Source organism: Pongo abelii, chromosome 9 (genome assembly GCF_028885655.2).
Source record: "Pongo abelii isolate AG06213 chromosome 9, NHGRI_mPonAbe1-v2.0_pri, whole genome shotgun sequence".
Classification (NCBI taxonomy): Eukaryota; Metazoa; Chordata; class Mammalia; order Primates; family Hominidae; genus Pongo; species Pongo abelii.
Window position 1 is genome coordinate 34,589,767 of NC_071994.2, and position 21,514 is coordinate 34,611,280.

Sequence of the window (21,514 nt, forward strand, 5' to 3'; positions counted from 1 at the left end):
ATTTCCCCTTATAAAGCTGAGTGAAGAAATGTACAGGAAAATCTCTTGTAGGGACTGAGATACAAGAAGGGGAGACTGCCTTTTGTTCCCTGGCTAGATGCTTGAAATGCTATAGAAAGGTGAAGGTCCACTCTAGTGTTACCAGTAAAGTAAAATGTGATAAGTTCATGTGGAAGCGGTTGGCATGTATTTCTTTTGTTTTGTTTTGTTTTCTTTCTTTTTTTTTTTTTGGTTTGAGATGGAGTCTTGCTCTGTCACCCAGGCTGGAGTGCAGTGGCATGATCTTGGCTCACTGCAACCTCCACCTCCTGGGTTCAAGCGATTCTCCTGCCTCAGCCTCCCAAGTAACTGGGATTACAGGTGCCCACTACCACAGCCAACTAGGCATATGTTTCTTGGAGTTTGGAAGTTTACCAAGAACATATCAACTGATGCCCAGTTTTGGCCTACAAATTTCAAAAAGGAAAGTTTTTAGAGTAATTTGTGCCAATGGAGCTTGAAGTGTATTATTCTTAAAAAACCTTAGTGGTTCTTTGGCTTCACATGAAGGAACCATGGAGATTAGTGGAGGAGCAGGAACTGCCCTGTAAGCCACTGGGCCAAGCGATGAGATGTCCAATTCAGAAAAGGGGTTGGGGATATGTTCCACTGGGGTGGCCAGTAGAAGATACTTCTATCCTTCTGAAGGGGTTCAGGGTAAAGCTGAACATTTCCCAAGAAAACTACAATTACCTCCCACATAAAAACTACCATCAATCAAGGCCAGGGCCAATTTCATGAGTATGACCAGTACACCGGCATCATAGGGACCCACACTCAGAATGGCCTTCTGCTTCAGGTTTAATGTTTCGTGGTCACTGTCTTGAAGATTTTATTTTGAATTTACATTTTGTAAATGAAGTCTAATGGTAATGGAGCATGTGCTAGGGGCTTGGATCCTCAGCTCAGGTATTTCCACTACGTCCCAGGACTGGTTCTTGGCTGCTGGCTCTTCCACCCTCTGGGGACCTACGTCCTGCTTTGCCTCCTACTCCTCGTTCCCGTCCTGCCACTGGTGCAGTTTGACTGGGTCACATTTGTGGGGAAAGGTCTGTGTTCTACTGTTGACCTTTACTCTTTGGTTGGGGTGTAGGTGCAGGCAGGGAGGGCCTAGGTTGTGTGCATGTACCCCACAGTATTTTGGGGTGAGACATAACAACAGTTGTCTTTGTTGCAGGTTGGCAGTGCCTTAAAGTGTTAGGCAGGTGACTTGGTGGGGGTCTGCAGGGAGGATGAATCCCCCGTCCAGGTACTGAGTGCATACCTCCTGGCAGTTGCAGTCCCTTGAGAGTCACCCCCATTTGCCATGGGTTGGGGTGAAGGCCCCATGGGAAGGGAAGATTCTCTTCCCCACCCATGTCCAGGACATAGTAGTTGGGTCTAACAGCTGGCAGGACAGGGAACCTGGTAGCTGGTGGCTCTCACTCGTGCTGAGTTGTGTGATTAGGCCCTTAGGCACCTTATGAGGGTCTGCATTTGCCTGGTGAGTATCCCCAAGCCTAGAGGATCATGATATTAAATAGAAAATAAAAAGCACCATGACAAATTGAAAGAGAGGGAGGGGCTGCAAAGAAAGGAAAAAGTTGTATATTTTAGTACCTTTAGTAGCACTTTTTTCCCTGTGTTTTTCATTTCGTACCAGGCACAACAAATTATGCAGAGTCTATCATTGAATGGAACCAAATTGAACCTGAGCAATGCAACATTTATTATTTCCTCACCATTGATGTTCTATGGCTTATCATGTAACGAAAGTTTTGCCTTCCTTATTTCTCTTACGTGTCCCAAATACTATAGAAGAGGGAGGGAGAGGTGGTATCCTGGTGTCAGACCTCTCCCTTCTTTTAATCCCTTCATCTATTCCAATATAAGACTAGCAAAAAAAGTTTCTCTGAAAGTCCAGCTATTAGCAAGTACTCACCTCCCATCTCCCCTGCCCACTCTATAGTTAGATAATTGGAACTATTTCTCTAATATGTTGAACCTTCTCCCAAGCAACATATGATATAATTTAACTAGGTTCTTTATGAATAGCTGTTACCAAGAGCATCTTCTAATCCAAATAAATGAGCTGAAACATAGATTTGTAGGCCAAACACAATATTAAAGATCATCTAATCCAACTATTTCGTTTAATGAAAAGAGAGACCCAGGAAATGTAGGCAGTGTGGTTCAAAGCCTCAAAATTAGTGGCAAAATTAGGATTAAATCTGTCGTGATTCTAATCCAGCACTATTTCTATAACATACTGTTAAGATATTTTTCCTAGATCTATGGCAGCTTATCTAGCAATTTTGTTAGATCAGTTATACTAAGATCATAACTCTTAACTTGTCTCTTCATGAGCTCTAAGTCCAGTACTTACATACTGCTGAATTCTACAGAACCTATATACAGTTATGTGTTTCTCTGATTTAATGGTGACTATAAATATAATTCCAGGATATTTTGACTGTGACTACCAATCATTAGATAATCAAATGCCTCTCTCTTTTACTCTCAAATGCCTTTCTCTTTAACTGCCACAAGTATTACCTGAACCTTGATAGTACATAGAGAAGCTAGATTTTATAAACTAACATTTTAAAGTATTGTCAAAAACAGAATTGTCAGCTTTTTATTTTGATAAGTAAAGATATTAAAAATGCAAACAATACAATCTATCATTACTATCATTTTATGAAAGAGAACATTTTAACATCAAACATATATTAAGGACATAATCTCAGGATAAAGGATAGTCCTTTATAAGAAAAGACATTTGATGACCTTATATTGACATTTTTTGCCTTGGACTGGTGAATGTTTTGTCATGGATCAGTACTTGTCTGCAGACTGGTATCTGAGAACCACTGAAATAAGCATAACAAAATATTAATGTTGAACTGTTGCTGAGGATTATGTTGCATAGATATCTCAAGTGTTTTCTTGAGGAGCATTCTCATTCTACCTGTACTAAAAGGGATCATTACTCTTGATAATGGCCACCTGTTTTTCAGTGCTCTGCAATCATGCTGTCATCTGTCTTACTTTCCTAGTAGTAAAATTTAGAGTATAGAAAGCTAAATTTTCATGATAGGAAATACTTTCTATTGTGATTTAATTATAGTTTAGTCCAGTTATAAGCATAGTTATGTTCCAGTAGTCACAGTATTAACAAGAATAATATACTTAGTTTTTTTCATAGTATTTTTTCATAGTATTAATTAGGATCATTTAGTTTTTGGAAGATTAAAGCATTAGCAAATGGCTTCATTTTGAACTTTCACAATATCAATTTTTTTCAGAGATGGTTTTCAAAAGAGAGAGGCATTTGGATTATCTAAGTTATTGGTAGTCATAGTCAAAAGATCCTGGAATTATATTTACAGTCACCATTAACTCAGAGACACACATAACTACATATTTATGACTACCGTAGGCGCTGTAGAATTCAATGGTACATAAGTACCGGACTTAGAGCTCATGAAGGGTCAAGTTAAGAGTTGTGGTCTTAGTGTAGCTGATCTAACAAAATTGCTAGATCAGCTCTCTCTGTTATCCAGATGCAAAAATACCCCAAATAATTTCCTAATAGAATATGCTATACTTAATCTTAGCCAAAAGGCCAGGAAACAATCCCTGATAGAATATGAGCTCCATGGCCTGGCACAGTGGCTCACGCTTGTTATCCCAGCACTTTGGGAGGCTGGGTGGGTGGATCACCTGAGGTCAGGAATTCAAGACCAGCCTGACCAACATGGTGAAACCCCGTCTCTACTAAAAATACAAAATTAGATGGGCGTCATGGCACATGCGTGTAATCCCAGCTACTCGGGAGCCTGAGGCAGGGGAATTGCTTGAACCTGGGAGGCAGAGGTTGCAGTGAGCTGAGATTGCACCATTGCACCATTGCACTCCAGCCTGGGCAACAAGAGTGAAACTCCGTCTCAAAAAAAAAAAAAAAAAAAAAAAAAAAAAAATATATATATATATATATATATATATATATATATATATATATATATATATATAAACTCCATAAGGACAGCAACATTTCCACTGATGTAGCATAAAAACCTAAAACAGTGTCTGGCACATCGTAGGAGCTCATTAAATTTTCTTAATGACTGAAAGATGAACATGAATAAACTCATAGTCTTTCCAAGTTTAGGTATTGCCTGGTCAGGACTTCTAGTTAAGCATGTTTAACCCCACATTACATATTTTTGAAATGGCAATAAAATGACACTAATATATCCACAAGGACAAGGAAATGGGGAAGAAACAGTAATAGTATTAAAAAGTGGGAACCAGATGGACAATGGTAATTTACTTAGCACAAGAGAAGAAGTAGAAACAAAATCAAAGATGCAGAAATGGTCAGGATTTGCAAGTATCATGTGCCTCTAGAAGTACAGTATGCAGCTGAAGCCAGAAACTAAATCTATATAAGAAGCCATTGCAATCCCATATTCTCTTTCCCACCCTGCCCAAGTAGACAGTGCTCCTCTCCTACTTTGCAGAAGATTGGAGGTTTCTGTTGGAGAATCTGAGGAACAGCTGAGGTTTTGCGGGGGAAGGGGATCTAGTGGTTTGCTGGAGCTAGCTTTTGCCATTGGGAGCTGGTTGTTAGATATTAAGGAATTTTGTGAACTGGTTGTTAAACCAATGGTAGTTTGAAATTAACTATGATGTGAATATTTAACATGAATGAAAATGGCAAATGCCTCAAATCAGGCTTTTTTTTTTTTTTTTTGAGAGCTAATTTATCAGTTTACTACTACGAGTATGATACTGACAAGAGGTTGGAAGTCTGAATTCTAAATAGTGAGACCTTCCAGCCCAGTATCCTCATTTAGAGGGCAGCTAGCCTAATTCTCTGGCAGAAAAATGGAAGATTCCTTTCAGGGGAAGCTAACCTGCCTGAGAGAAAAGACTATAGCTGCTACAGTTAAGCTTTCCCAGTGATATAGCTCAGCCAGATCAATCCACAGTGAAACTTACCATTTGACAAAACTTTCAGCCGGCATTTTAATACCTCATTTTAAAATATGATTAGGTAGTTAAGGATTACTGGACATTTGAAGAAAGCCTCTGATATGGTTTAGATATTTATCCACCCAAATCTCATGTTGAGATATAATCCCCAATGTTGGAGGTGGGGCCTGGTGGGAGGTGTGTGCGTCACGGGGGCGGATTCCTCATGGCTTGGTGCTGTCCTCAAGATAGTGAATGATCTCGTTTTCACAAGATCTGGTTGTTTAAAAGTGTGTGGCACCTGCGTGCCTTGCTCTTGCTCCTGCTTTCACCATGTGATGTGCAAGATCCCACTTCACCTTCCACCACGAGTAAAAGCTTCCTTAGGCCTCGCCAGAAGCAGATGCCAGTGCTATGCTTCCTGTACAGCCTGCAGAACCATGGGCCAATTAAACTTCTTTTCTTATAAATTACCCAGTCTCAGGTATTTCTTTAGCAATGCAAGAACAACCTAATACAGCCTCCAATATGAAAAACAGACAAAACAAATAGGATAATGAAAAAACCTTGTAGAAACTAAGAAGGTATATTTAGTTAAAGGGAATATGTTAATCTACAAAACAAGAATTTTGAGTTTATAAAGAAACTCAGAGAATAAAAGAGAGCCCTTTAGATAAATATATATGCAGACATAAAAAGTGCAAAGGAAAGGTTGGAAGATAATACTGTCTGCTAAAAAGTAGAACCAAAAGACAAAAAGATGGAAAACAGGAAAGGAAATTGGGGGGTCAGTTCAAGATGTCTGGTGAGTGTCAGAGAGAGAAGAGAGAAAATAGAGGGAGAGGAAATGACCAAAGAATTAATACAAAAAAGTCATCCAGGCCTGACAGATGTAAGTTGGTCTTGCCCAATACCAATGCATATCATTATGAAATTTTGTACAACACATAAAGAAAAGATTCTAAAATTGTACAAGAAAGTAGGTCATGTACAGGGATTAAGAATGAGAGTGGTAACACAAGGTTTCAGACTTCTCAGTGGCAACACTGGAACTTAGAAGACAATAGAACCATGCCTTCAGATGTTGGGAAAAAATTGATTTCTGAAGCAGAGTTGTATTGTATTTAGCCAAACAAATTGCCAAGTATTGGTAGAATCAAGACATCTTCAGACATATAGGTTCTCAAAAAATTTACCACCCTATGCCTCCTTTATCAAGAAGTAATAGAATGTTTGCTCTACCAAGACAAGGGAGTAAACCAAGACAGGAAACTATGGGATCTGGGAAAGAGGAGACTCATGACAGAACTGAAAAAGGGTATCCTCAGAGATAACCTATTTGTATGGCTGAGAGAGAGAAGTAGGTCAAAATTGTAATGGAAGGATGGATGTCTCCAAAAAACTGAAATCGAGAGAATACCTGAAGTAGGCAGTTTCCTTTAGATAGAGTTATTGGGTGCAGACAAGAAACGATTGACATTGCTAGTGCACTGTTTTAAGAGCATGATGTTCTTGGTCATTTACTATTACTAGGATAGAGACTGTGTTTTATTCTCCCATATCTTCTCTAAAGTTTTATTTGTTTATCTTCTAAAATACAGTATGTTATCAGTAAAAAAAAATTTGTTAGAATGTTAAAGTACTCAGCATCTATTATACACACTATAAATATTTAGAAACTACTCTGTTTTATAGTTATGCACCACATAACAATGTTTTGTCAATGACAGACCACTTGTAAGATGGTGGCCCCATAAGATTATAATGGAGGTAAAAATTCCTATCATCTGCTAGTATCATACCCATCATATTGTCATAGCACAACACATTACTCACGTTTGTTGGTAATGCTGGTATAAACAAACCTGCTGCACTGTCATATAAAAGTGTAGTACATACAATTATATATAGTACATAATACTTGATAATGATAATAATGACTATGTTACCAGTTTATGTATTTATTATACTATACTACTTATCATTATTTTAGAAAAAAAAAAAAAAAGTTGGCCAGGCGTGGTGGCTCATGCCTGTAATCCCAGCACTTTGGGAGGCCAAGGCGGGCGGATCACGAGGTCCAGAGTTCGAAACCAGCCTGACCAACATGGTAAAACTCCGTCTCTACTAAAAATACAAAAATTAGCCAGTGTGGTGGTATGCACCTGTAATCCCAGCTACTCAGGGGGCTGAGGCCGGAGAATCGCTTGAACCTGAGAGATGGAGGTTGCAGTGAGCCGAGATTGCGCCATTGCAGCCCAGCCTGGGCAACAGAGCAAGACTTTGTCTCAAAAAAAAAAAAAAAAAGAAAGAAAAGAAAAAGAAAAAAAAAGTTAACTGTGAAACAGCCTTAGGCAGGTCCTTCAGGAAGTATTCCAGAAAAGGGAGTATTATGATAGGAGATGACAGTTCTATGGGTATTACTGCCCCTGAAGACTTTCCAGAGGGAAAATATGTGGAGGCGGAAGACATAATATTGATAATCCTGACTCGTGTAGGCCTAGGCTAATGTGTGTGTTTGTGTGTTAGTTTTTTTTAAATAATATTTACAGTGGCTTTATTAATATTCATTAAAAACTAGAAACAGCATAAATGTTCAACCCAGAGGTCAATGTATAAACTAACTATGGTGCATCCATACAACAGATTACTCAGCAGTAAAAGAGAACCAACTACTGATTCACACAACAAAATGGATGAATCTCAAATGCATTTTGCTAAGTAGATGAAGCCAGACTCAAAAGGCTACATACACTGTTGTTCCGTGATTCCATTTATAGGGCATTCTACAAAAGCCACAATTAGAGAGACAGAAAACAGATTATTGATGGTCAGTGAAGAATAGGGGTGCTGCAAAGTGGCCCAAGGGAACTTTTGGAAGTAATAAAACTGTTCTCTATATCTTCTGGGAGTTACATGGACACATGTATTTGTTAAAATGAACAACTGGGGAGGGGAAATGGGAGCTCCTGTTTAATGGATTCAGAATTTCTATTTGAGATGATGAAAAAGTTCTGAACATGGATAGTGGTGATAGTTGCACAACATTGTGAATATACTCAGTGCCACTGAATTATACACCTAAAAATGGTTAAAATGGTAAATTTTATGTTACATATATGTATTTTTAACTTTTAGGTTCAGAGGTACATGTGCAGGTTTGTTACATAGGTAAATTGAGTGTCACATAGGTTTGGTGTACAGATTATTTCGTCACCCAGATAATAAGTATAGTACCTGATTGGTAGTTTTTTGATCTCCCTCCACCCTCAAGTAGGCCCTGGTGTCCATTGTTCCCTTCTTTGTGTCTATATGTGCTCAACGTTTAGCTCCCGCTTATAAGTGAGAGCATGTGGTATTTGGTTTTCTGTTCCTGTGTTAGTTTTCTTAGGATAATGGCCTCCAGCTCCATCCATGTTGCTGCAAAGGACATGATCTCATTCTTTTTATGGCTCTGTCGTATTCCATGGTGTATATGTACCAAATTTTCTTTCTCCAGTCTACTGTTGATGAGCATTTAGGTTGATTCCATGCCTTTGCTATTGTGAATAGTGCTGTGATGATGTATCTCAGTTTTTGACCAAAAAGTTTAAAAAGGAAAAATATAAAAATTTAAAAATAGAAAGAAAGCTTATAGAATAAGGATATAAAGAAAGAAAATATTTTTATACAGCTGTACAATCTTTGTGTTTTAAGCTAAGTGTTATTTCAAAAGAGTCAAAAAGTGAAAAAAAGTTTATAAAGTCAACTTAGCTTGATTTATTATTGAAGAAAGAAAAAATTTAAAAAATTTAGTGTAGCCTAAGTATACAGCATTTATAAAGCCTATGTTGGTGAGTAATAATGTCCTAGACCTTCACATTCACTGACCACTCCCTCACTGACTCACCCAGAGCAACGTTCATGGTAAGTACCTTAATATAGTTACATGTGTACCATTTTTAATCTTTTATACCTCATTTTTACTGTACCTTTTCTATGTTTAGATATCCTTAGTTATAAAAATACTATTTTGTTACAGTTGCCTACACTAGTCAGTGCAGAAAGATGCTGTACAGGTTTGTAGCATAGGAGCAATAAGCTATACCATATAGTCTACGTGTAGACTATATCATTAGTAGGCTATACCATCTAGGTTTGTGTAAGTACACTCTGTGATGTTCACACAGTGACAAAAATCACCTAATGATGGAATTATCAGAACATATCCCTGTCTATAACCAACACATGACTGTATATACCTATAAATTAAGGAACTGTTACTTTTATAAAAATATCTATGTTATCCTGAAATAGAGGCAATCAAAATAGGTATTCATTGGGTACTCTTAAAATGCATAGCTTCTTATGAGCAAGAGGAGAATCTCCATGTTAAAATTGTAAAATTCTTATTAGATATGTTGCCATAATTTTACATCATTTATCTTTGCATACTGATATTCTAGATGTAATTGAGAATTCTCTAAATAGATGGGAGTACTATGAATAATATGGAATTCCAATGAGATGGATTTATATATGCAATATGGAAAGTAAGCAAAACTTTTTTTTTTGAAGAAAAGCAGATGACAGAACAGTGTACGATATGGTCTCATCTGTATTTAAATATATATATATATTTTACATACTTTTATGGTTATATAGACAATTTCTGGAAAGATATACAAGAAACTGCTAAAGTGGTTACTTCTGGGGTGGAAAACTGAGAGAATAACTTTACTTTTTTAAAAAAAAAATATCCTTTTGTGTGGCTTGACATTTTTAACCTGAATGTACATAGCTTTGTAAACAACTTAAAGATTCCAGATGTATTAGGCATGTAGGTAGGAGTTCTATCACTGTTTATCTTTTTATAGAAATTTACTTGGATTATCAGCAGACATTGGAAAAACCTAATAATATTGATGACACTGATTTAATAGCTTTAAAAACCTAGTCTTAGAAAACACGTGGTAGTATTTTTACTCTGTAAGTTTATTTTGTGGGAGGGAGAGTGTGGTAGTGATTCTGTTATGTTAGTTCAATGAAGTAATTAAGTTAATATGGTAAATATTTAAGTTATGCTTAAAAAGTGTTAATTTGAAATTAAAATTAAAATTGTATTTAAGAGTTTTCTAGCCAGTTAATTTCTAAAATAAACAGATAATGGAAAAAATGTTCTATGGTAGTTAAATTTCTTTAGTAGAGTTAGGCTGGATCGTGCTACATTTCATACTTTTCAGTGCTGTACTTTATATTACCTTTTCAGCATATTAAAACTTATGCAGTGAAACTGAATAATGGCAATGTTTTTATACCCTTTTATAGCCATTTCTTTATCATAACCTCCCCCTATTTTCTGTTAGCTAAACTATAAGCACCTTTCCATTAATTTATGAAAATTATTGTTGAGATAGCACATTATCACTGATCTGTATGGCACTTTCAGCATGTTAGAAGCAAAGGTCCAAGCAACATAAAACACATCAAAATTCATTAATGTGGTATTGATTATTTTTTGGATAATTAATTTTATTGCAGACCCTTGAAAGAGATAATGAGCTGCAAAGGGAGAAGGTAAAAGAAAATGAAGAAAAGTTTCTTAATCTTCAAAATGAGCATGAAAAAGCACTAGGAACTTGGAAAAGACATGTAAGTTTATTAAATAGTAAAATATTAAAATATTTTAAATAGTTTTAGACATTTAAAATAACTATAAATGCTAAGAAAATATTGCAAAAATATTAGAGGACTAAAATCAGACACATTTTTTTCTTGGTCTCATATTTCCAAAAAGGTGAATGCTTTTTTAAAAGCTAAATTTAATGAAATTCCCTGTAATGCTTTTATGCATGGAAGACCACACAAATACATGTTTGTGTATACATGCACGCATATATATATATACACCTATATATATGCGTGCATATATATATACATATATATACATATATATAATTTGAGCTCCCATATGTGACAAAGAAAAATTAATTTACTTTTTCATAAAACCATTGCATACTATTTTAGTAAATGATTAAAATAATTATATATGTACTATTATTAACTGATCTATTTTGCTTTCCTCAGCAGTTTTGTTGAGATATATTAGAGCCATGTTTAGAACATGTGTGCAGTAGTTGACTTCTGTAGTATTACCGTTTTATCATATTAACAACATATCATAAGGGTTGTTGTATTCTAAACATGGCTGTTTCCTTAAATCACATTTTTAAATTTTATAATAATTTTTAATTCAGCAAGGTAGATAAAATAATAGTGTAAGATGAGGTAAAATCAAGTTGTGAAATATAAAGTTTCACTTTAAACACTGGTGGACCCCAAAATTGATTATTCTATGCTAATATCAATTTTAATTGCATTTTAAATTCTTTTTAAATAAGTGACAGAGTAGAAAGTCACTATGAGTTTATGCAGCTATATTTTGGGAAGGTATGATTATGTTTTAGACTATTGTGCTAATTATACTATGCAATATATTATAGTAATGGATATCTAAATACCAGCTTGATAATATTTTCTGTAGATTATTTTGTTTGATTCAAATTATTACATAAGTAACTCTTGATTTGATTCATTTGAAACTAACATGTTTTCTTTTCTTTTTTTTTTTTTTTGGGACAGAGTATCGCTCTGTCCCCTAGGCTAGAGTGCAGTGGCGGATCTCTGCTCACTGCAAGCTCTGCCTCCCGGGTTCACTCCATTCTCCTGCCTCAGCCTCCTGAGTAGCTGGGACTACAGGCGCCTGCCACCACGCCCGGCTAATTTTTTGTATTTTTAGTAGAGACGGGGTTTCACCGTGTTAGCCAGGATGGTCTCGATCTTCTGACCTCGTGATCCGCCCACCTCAGCCTCCCAAAGTGCTAGGATTACAGGCGTGAGCCACCGCGCCCGGCAGGAACTAACATGTTTTCTAAATTTATAGTTTGGAGACATCAAGTCTTCACTGATGGTTTTGCTAAGATTTACTTAAATCTAAGAAAAGTTTTGTATTTAATTTTATCAGAATACTAAAAAATCCTTAAATGGTACACTAGTACAGTTTATGATTAGGCAACAAGCATAGTAATGTTCATTTTAGCATCAGTTAATCTACATTTTATCCGTGTACCTTCTTTTCATCCCCAGTGTTTAAAAGCCCATGGAAATGGTGCTATCAGGATAAGGAAAACTGTTTACGTGAAAAGGAAATATAAACTTAAATATGCCAAACATGCAAAAAAACCCAAAAAGATCAGTTTAGCTAAGAAAATTAAACATTCGTTTTCTCTGAGACTACAACCATGCTCCTCTCTCAAGAAAAAAAGAAAACTGTTAAGAAAAATAAGCAGTTTCACTGGTGAGGCCTCAATCTATAAATGTGGATAAAGTTGGTTTTATCTTAGAATTTTTAAGTTCTGCAATCATTTTGCTTCCATTATGCTTTGGTACTCAACAGAATATAGATAAGTAAGAAAAAGCTGCCTTGGTTCTATAAGAGTTTTCTTCAGTGGGAGATCACATTTACTTTTTAACTGTATTTCTATCTGTAAGTTTTCCACCATTCTTGAGTGAAGGGCAATAGTAGTGTTGCTACCGATATTGGATCAAGATAGGTTAAAAAAACAAAGATACTGATAAAAATAAATTGGAATCATATAAACTGCTGTTTCATATTTGGTCATTCAAAAAAATAAACAGTGAAAGAAAATACTATGCTAATAAAACTTGCATATTATTAGATAGTATATTTAAAATTCATTGAAATATTAAAAACAATGTTATGTGTATCTTTTTATTTTGACTAGATATATAACCAATGGTTGTTATATAGACAAAAAGACAATAAGTGAGAATGTTCAGAAATTAGGGAAAGGGAGGTCACAAAAAGAATTCAATTCGGCTGGGCGCAGTGGCTCATGCCTGTAATCCCAGCACTTTGGGAGGCCAAGGCAGGTGGATCACCTGAGGTCAGGAGTTCAAGACAAACCTGGCCAGGATGGTGAAACCCTGTCTCTACTAAAAATACAAAAATTAGCCGGGCATGGTGGTGGGCACCTGTAATCCCAGCTGCTTGGGAGGCTGAGGCAGAGAATTGCTTGAACCCAGGAGGTGGAGGTTGCAGTGAGCCGGGATTGCGCCACTGCACTCCAGCCTAGGCAACAGAGTGAGACTCATCTCAAAAAAAAAAAAAAAGAAAGAAAAAAAAAGAATTCAATTCACAACACTTATTGAGCATATACTATGTGTTAGACACTATTCTAGGCACTGGGTTTTCAAAGATGCCTAAAATACAAGGATTATCAAAGAGCTTACACTCCGCAGGGACAGATAACTATGGAATTAATCACAATAGTGCAAGGTACTTTTTAGCATTATTAACAAAGTACTATGAAAGCACAAAATAAATCATTTTCTTTAGCTGGGCTGGAGAAAGTTTTAGAGAAAAGATGACCCTAGAATTTGGCCTTGAAAGATGAAATAGGATTTTTTTGGGGGGGTGAGGGGGAAGATGGAGTCTCACTCTGTCGCCCAGGCTGGAGTACAGTGGTGCAATCTCGGCTCACTGCAACCTCCACCTCTCGGGTTCAAGCAATTCTTCTGCCTCAGCCTCCCGAGTAGCTGGGACTACAGGCGCATGCCACCACACCTGGCTAACTTTTTGTATTTTAGTAGAGATGGGGTTTCACTGTGTTGCCCAGGCTGGTCTCGAACTCCTGAGCTCAGGCAACCCACCTGCCTTGGCCTATCAAGGTGCTAGGATTACAGGCGTGAGCCACTGTGCCTGGCTGATGAAATAGGATTTAAGCATAAGGTTCCCATCTCCACCCTTCCCATTCCATCCTGTTAGCATTTCATTTAAAAAAGAACAGAACAATCGGCTGGGCACGGTGGCTCATGCCTGTAATACCAGCGCTTTGGGAGGCTGAGGCGGGCGGATCACGAGGTCAGGAGATCAAGACCATCCTGGCCAACACGGTGAAACCCTGTCTCTACCAAAAATACAAAAATTAGCCAGGCATGGTGGCGGGTGCCTGTAATCCCAGCTACTCGGGAGGCTGAGGCAGGAGAATTGCTTGAACCCGGGAGTCAGAGGTTGCAGTGAGCCAAGATCGCCACTGCGCTCCAGCCTGGTGAAAGAACGAGACTCTGTCTCAAAAAAAAAAAAAAAAAAAAAAAGAATAGAACAATCATGGAGGCATGAAAGTCCATTTTCAAGGACCATGAATAGTCTACTCTGAATTAAAAATGGGATGTGTGAAATGTGACATTGGAATACAGGTTGAGATCAGCTTTTGAAGACTTCCTTACTAGGAGATTAGAATTTAAGTAATGGGAAGCCATTGAAGGGTTTAAAACAAATAAGTGACACAGGCAGATTGTGTTTTAGAAAAATAATTCTTGCAACAGTATGGAGGATGGCTGTATGGTAAGAAATCAATAAGAAGAATGTTGTAATAATCTAATCATGAACCTATGAGTGTGTGAATTAGGACAATACCACAATGAAGAGGGATAGATGCAGGATGAATTTTGGAAGTAGACTTGGTATGGTTAGTGACATTTTATATATAATGGATATTGGGAGGGGAAAAGACACCAAATATTCTCAGGTTGGTATAACTCATAGAATGATAATATCATTAACTAGGTTAAGGAATGTAAAAGGAGAAGCAGATTTTGTGGATGAAAACAATGAGTTTAATTTGAGAACTGTAGAATTTATGGTAATTTCAGAACATCTAGCTTGAAGTGCATACTATCCATTTGGAGATGTTAATCTACTCCTAGGAGAGAGGTTGGGGAGGAGATATAGATTTAAGATTTATTAGCATAAAGGTGAAATTTGAAGTTATAGGTTAAATAAGATAATCTGTGGAAAGAGTGGAACACTTGAAGGAAGAGTGCTTAAGAAGAAAGAACCTTGGGTTTCTTATCCCAGGAGCCAAGAAAAAAGAAGAAAGAACCTTGGGAAAAGCCAACATTTCGTGAGTGGTGTGTGTGTGTGAGAGAGAGAGAGAGAGGAGAGGGGTGTGTGTGTGTATGTGTGTGTGTGTGTTTGGGGGCAGGAGGGGAGAGGGAGCCGGTAAGAAAGGTAGGAGGATAAAGAGAGAGTACTAGCATGGAAGTCAAGAAAGGAAGCTGTTTCAAGAACAGAGTAGTCAACATGGTCAAATGCTACAGAGCTATTAAATGATGTGAGACTTGGAAAAAATCCTTTTGCTAATTTGCAGGTGATATTTGAGAAAACAGTAGAACAATGAGGGCAGAAGTCAGGCTATTAAGGAGTGATGGGAGGTTAGAATTTGAAAGTAGCAAGTATAGACTTTATTTTAAGAAATGAGAAAGACAGGGCCAGGCTTGGTGGCTCATGCCTGTAATCCCGGCACTTTGGGAGGCCGAGGTGGGCGGATCACAAGGTCAGGGGTTCAAGACCAGCCTGGCCAACATAGTGAAACTCCATCTGTACTAAAAACACAAAAATTAGCTGGGCGTGGTGGTGCAAGCCTGTAAGCCCAGCTGCTCGGGAGGCTGAGGCAGAAGACTTGCTTGAACCCCGGAGGTGGAGGTTGCAGTGAGCCAAGATCATGCCACTGCACTCCAGCCTGGACGACAGAGTGAGACTCCTTCTCAAAAAAAAAAAAAGAAAAAGAAAAAGAAAGAAAAAGTGAAACAGACAGAGGAACTGGGTCAAGGAGGAAAAATATTAGGAATGTGCGTAAAGCATATTTGTAGGCTGACGAGAAGATGCTGATGTAGGTGTGAGAGATTGAGAACAGGCAGAAGAAAAGAGAAAATTCCTAGAATTAGGACTTAGAAAGATAGGAGAGGAAGGAATGAAGAATACATGGAGAGTTTAGCCTTGGAAAAGAAATACCTTGCAGAGATAGATTTAAAGATGATTAAAAATAGATGAAATGAACAGAAAGTAACATGAGTTTACATCTACTGGCCTCTATATAGGGCTTTATAGAGGAATATTGATTATAAAAATATTAGGAATAGTAATTATAGTATTTATAATAAGGAATATTACAAGCACTAGTGGAATTTGTGGTAGGAGTTTTAAAATTGTTCAAGAGAAACTTTTATAAGAAACTTTTAAACTTTTATAAAACCACAAATATACTTTTCCATGACAAAAGAATATTTTTCTCCTCAGTGGAACTTACCTTGTCTCATATTTGAGGCTTCTGTGAGAGTACTCCTTTCCCCCAAAATAAAGTTTATGAAATTTTATAGGGAGTGAAAGTCTAATTTATAGATAAAAATATACGGCTGACATGTCAGTTTCTGTGGTACCACTTAGTGCTTAGTACTCATCTAGCGGAATTCAAATCTGTGTGTGCAATTTGTAACAAGAAAATTAAACTTTAAGGAAACAATGGAAGTATAATGTTTGTAGAATGTAAAATTCATAAATTCTTATTTATGAATTTAATTTTTTGTTTTTTATGAATTTAAATAAATTTTTTTATGAGACAAGAGGTAGTTTAATATTGTCATAAAGGACACAGTCCTCAGATTTAGCTTTGGAATTAAATCCTCACTGCAATTTTGTATCTACTTGATCTGGGACAAGTTACTTAACTTCTGTGAGCCTCACATTTCTTACCTGTAAATTGGGCATAATAATACCTCATAGGGTTTTGATGAGTATGCAATTATGCTTATTAAGTAGTCAGCCCAATTCAATAAATGGTAGCTCTTAATATTAGTAATGACTTTGTGATTGTTTTGATTCTTTGACTATTTCCTGAAACTTTTGTTAATGAAATATTTTCAGACAAAACATATTTATATACTTGATATACTTGTTTATTCTGGTTCCTTTTTTATAATAGGCCGAAGAACTTAATGGAGAAATTAATAAGATTAAAAATGAATTATCATCCCTTAAAGAAACTCATATTAAGTTACAAGAACATTATAACAAATTATGCAATCAAAAAACGTTTGAGGAAGACAAAAAGTTTCAGGTAAAATTTAAGTATGTTGTGGGGTACAAACTATCAAAAAAATTAAGACTGTCACCATGATTTCTTTCCCTGTTTTATACTTTAAGTTTCTCAACTTTAAAAAAATGAGTATATGCATGTGGTCTCTAATACATTTTTAGTTAATTTTTGTATACAGTATGACATAAGGATTGAAGGTCATTTTTGTATATGAATTTCCAATTGTCCCAGCACAAATATTTGTCAAAAATTCTATTTTCTCTCCCATTGTACCTTAGTACTTTCTTTGAAAATCAGTTGATCAAATATATATGGGTCTATTTCTGGACTCTTTGTTATGATCCATTGATTATATGTCTATACTTAAGCCAATACAACACTGTCTTTATTAATGTAGCTTTTAAAGAAGCTATAAAACGTAGCTAAGTCCTTCAACATTGTTCTTTTTCCAAAAAAGCTTTTTCTATTCTAAGTCCTATATTTTCTTTTTTTTTTTTTCCTTTTTTACTTTTTTTAAATTATTATACTTTAGGTTTTATGGTACATGTGCACAATGTGCAGGTTAGTTACATATGTATACATGTGCCATGCTGGTGCGCTGCACCCACCAACTCGTCATCCAACATTAGGTATATCTCCCAATGCTATCCCTCCCCCCTCCTCCCACCCCACAACAGTCCCCGAAGTGTGATGTTCCCCTTCCTGTGTTCATGTGTTCCCATTGTTCAATTCCCACCTATGAGTGAGAATATGCAGTGTTTGGTTTTTTGTTCTTGCGATAGTTTACTGAGAATGATGATTTCCAATTTCATCCATGTCCCTACAAAGGTAAGTCCTATATTTTCTTATCACTTTTAGAATCAGTGTCTCAATTTCTGTTTTAAAAGTCTGTAGGGTTTTATTTGGCATTGAGTCTGTCGATGAACATGGTATAGCTTCCATTTATTTGGATATTTTAAAATGTCTCTCAGAAATGTTTTGTAGTTTTTATCATATAGGTCTTGGAAATTTTAGGTTAAATTTATTCCTGGATATTTTATATCTTGGAATCCTAATGTAAACAGTACTTACAATTTTTATAATTGTTCATTGCTTATATATAGAAGTACATTTTTTCAAGACAAGGTCTTACTATGTTGTCCAGGCTGTACATGAACTCCTGGGCTCAAGTGATGCTCCCACTTCAGGCTCCTGAGTAGCTGGGATTACAGGGATGAACTGCCATGCCCAGCTTAGAAGTACAATTGGTTTTTGTATATTGACCTCATTTTTAAATTAAGTTATTGTTATAATAGTTGTTTTCGTTGAACTTTGGGGGTTTCTATAATATATGATCGTGTTGTCTGCAAGTTTAAGACAGTTTTACTTTCTTTCTAAAACGCTGTATGCTTTTTCTTTTTCTCAATTTATGCACTAGCTAGGACCCTCTAATCTAATGTCGAATAACAATTGTGAGAGTGGGCATGCTTGCCTTGTTTCTCATCTTAAATGGAGACTAGTCTTTCACCATTTCTTATCATTTTAGCTATATGTTTTTGTTCATACTCTTTATCAGTTTGAGAAAGTTTCCTTTCATATCTGGTTTGCTGAACTTTTATCACAAATGAGTTTTTATCATGAATGGACATTAAATTTTGTCAAATGCTTTTTTCTGTGTCTATTAAGATGATTGGTTTTTTTTTATTCTTTTCATATTAATTACATCAATTGATTTCCAGATGTTAACCTGCATTCCTGGGATAAACTTGAGTTGATCATTATATATTATCCTTTTTATATATGGCTGGACTTAAATTGCTAGGGCTTTGTTAAGGATTTTGTATTGATGAGGAATGTAAGTTTTGTTTGTTTTTTCTTTGAAATATTTGAACTGGTTTTTGCGTCAAGAGTAATACTGGTCAAGTAAACTCAGTTGGAATATATTCCTTTCAATGTATAGAGTTGGTATGATTTCTTTATTGAATGTTAGGTCGAATTCACCAGTGGAGCTATGTAGAATTTCTTGGTGGGAATATTTTAAATAACAAATTCAGTATTTAAATTATTTACAGGGCTATGCAGATTCTCATTTCTTCTTATGTTGGTGTGCAGGAAAGAGTTAACATAGCACCCCTGTGAATGCTGTACTTAGAAAGACCTCCTAGTAAAGTTGGCCCCTGGCTGATGCCTGGAAACTTGAATTTTGGGAGGATTCTCACCATTTCCTGACAAGAGTGGCTCACTGTACTTAAACTGTTAGTACAAACAGTGTGGTTTATTCTGAACAACTGCTTTCTTTCTGGGATTCTAGAATTTTGGCACATGCTACATAGAGGGTACCTGCATGAACAGCACCCTCCCCCAAAAATCTTTGGGTGCTGAGTCTGTAATGAGCTTCCCTGGTAGACAGCAATTCACATACGTTGTCACAATTCAATGCTGTAGGAGTTAAGCTTATCTTATGTGACTCTACTAGAAGATGACTTTTGGAAGTCTGGTTTCCTCCAGACTGCAACTCATGTGCCTTTTCCTTTACCTATTTTTCTTTGTATTATTTCTCTATAATAAATCTTAGCCATGTGTATGGGTATATATTGAGTCCTATGAGTCCTCCTAATGAATCTGATTTGGGGTGTTGTGGGACCCCAAAAGAGCCAGTTGGGGTAATTTTTATCTTTCAAAGAACTTGTCCTTTTCATAAGTTGTCAAATTTATTGGCTAGGGTTGCTCATAATATTCTCTTATTATTATAGTCCTCTGGGATCAAATTGATGCCCATCTGTCATTCTTGATATTTATAATTTGTATCTTCTCTCTCTCACTCTCTGCTTTTCTTGATCATTTGAGTTAGAAGTTTTCAGTTTTATTGATCTTTTCAAAGAACCAGGTTTTGGGCCAGGTGCAGTGGCTCACTCGGGAGGCTGAGGCAGGGGAATCCCTTGAACCTGGGAGGCAGAGATTGCAGTGAGCTGAGATCGTGCCACTGCACTCCAGCCTGGCAACAGAGTGAGACTCTGTCTCAGGAAAAAATAACAAACAAAAAACAGGTTTTGATTTCATTCATTTCTCTCCCATGTTTATTTATTTGCTATTTCATGGATTTTTGCTATTAATTTTCTTATTTCCTTTATCTGCTTACTTTGGGTTTAATTTGGTTTTCTTCTAGTTGCTTAAGCTTGAAACATAGATTATTTACCTTTCTTCTTTTCTAATATAAATAAGCATATATAATATAAATGTTAAAGCTATAACATTTCCTCTTAGCACTGCTTTGGTTCCATCCTACAAATTATGATATGTAGTTTTTTCATTTTCATTCAGTTAAAAAAACTATATATATATATTTTAGTAAAGTATACACACATACACACACACGTATAAACATGAAGCAAAAACTGACAGAACTGAAAAGAGAAAGATAAATTCACAGTTATAATGAAAGATTTTAACATTCTTCTCCCACTAATTGATAGAACAAGTATACACACACACACACGCACACACACACACACACAATCTGTAAGGATACAGAAGACTTGGACAATACTGACCAACTTGACCTAATTGACACTTATAAAACATTCCACCAACTGGCCGGGCGCGGTGGCTCACACCTGTAATCCCAGCACTTTGGGAGGCTGAGGCGGGTGGATCGCCTGAGCTCAAGAGTTCAAGACCACCCTGGGCAACATGGCAAAAGCCCGCCTCTATTAAAATAGGAAAAATTATCCGGGCATGGTGGCACACGCCTGTAGTTGCGGCTACTGGAGAGGTCAAGGCACGAGAATTGCTTGAGCCTCAGAGGCAGAGGTTGCAGTGAGGCAAGATGGCACCACTGCACCCCAGCTTGGGCTACAGAGTGAGACTCCGTCTCAAAGAAAACAAACAACAAAAATAAACCTTCCACCAACCAACAGCAGAACACACATTCTCTTCAGCAGCACATGAAATATTCACCAAGATAGGCAATATATGCAAAAAATAAGTCTTAGTACATTTAAAAGGATTAAAGTCTTACCTAGAATGTTCCCTGACCACAACTAAATTAAATTTGAATTCACTAACAGAAATATATTTGGAAAATTCTCAAATGTTTGGAAATTTAACGACATATTTCCAGTGGGTCATACTCATACCCATATCCATGGGTCAGAGAGAACCTCACAAGAGAAATCTTAAAATTTTTGAGCATGGACAACGTGGCAAAACCCCATTTATATATCTCTATGTCTGTCTATCTATCTGCCTGCCTGCCTGCCTGTATGTCTATTGAAAGAGAGACAGGGTCTTGCTCTGTCACCCAGGCTGGAGTGTAGTGGTGTGATCACACCTCACTGCAGCCTCGATCTGCCAGGCTCAAGCAATCCTCCCACCTCAGCCTGACTATGGGTGCACACCACCACACCAGCTAGCTTGCTTCTTCCTTTCTTCCTTTCCTTCCTTTCCTTCCTTCCCTTCCTTCCCTTCCTGCCATTCCTTCCCTTCCTTCCTTCCTTTCCTTCTCTCCTTTCCTTCTTTCCTTCCCTTCCTTCCTTCCCTTCCTTCCCTTTCCTTCCTTCCTTTCTTCCTTCCTTCCTTCCCTCCCTTGCCTTCCCTTCCTT

General features: G+C 36.8%; 1 protein-coding gene across 1 annotated transcript in view; it reads left to right on the forward strand.

Moving 5' to 3' along the window:
• Positions 1 to 21,514, forward strand: part of CCDC73 (coiled-coil domain containing 73) — a 186,272-nt gene that overhangs the window by 137,178 nt on the left and 27,580 nt on the right. The window contains exons 13-14 of the mRNA XM_054524520.2: positions 10,519 to 10,629; positions 16,821 to 16,955. Coding sequence (XP_054380495.1) covers positions 10,519 to 10,629; positions 16,821 to 16,955 — 246 coding nt within the window. The remainder of the gene's footprint in view (positions 1 to 10,518; positions 10,630 to 16,820; positions 16,956 to 21,514) is intronic.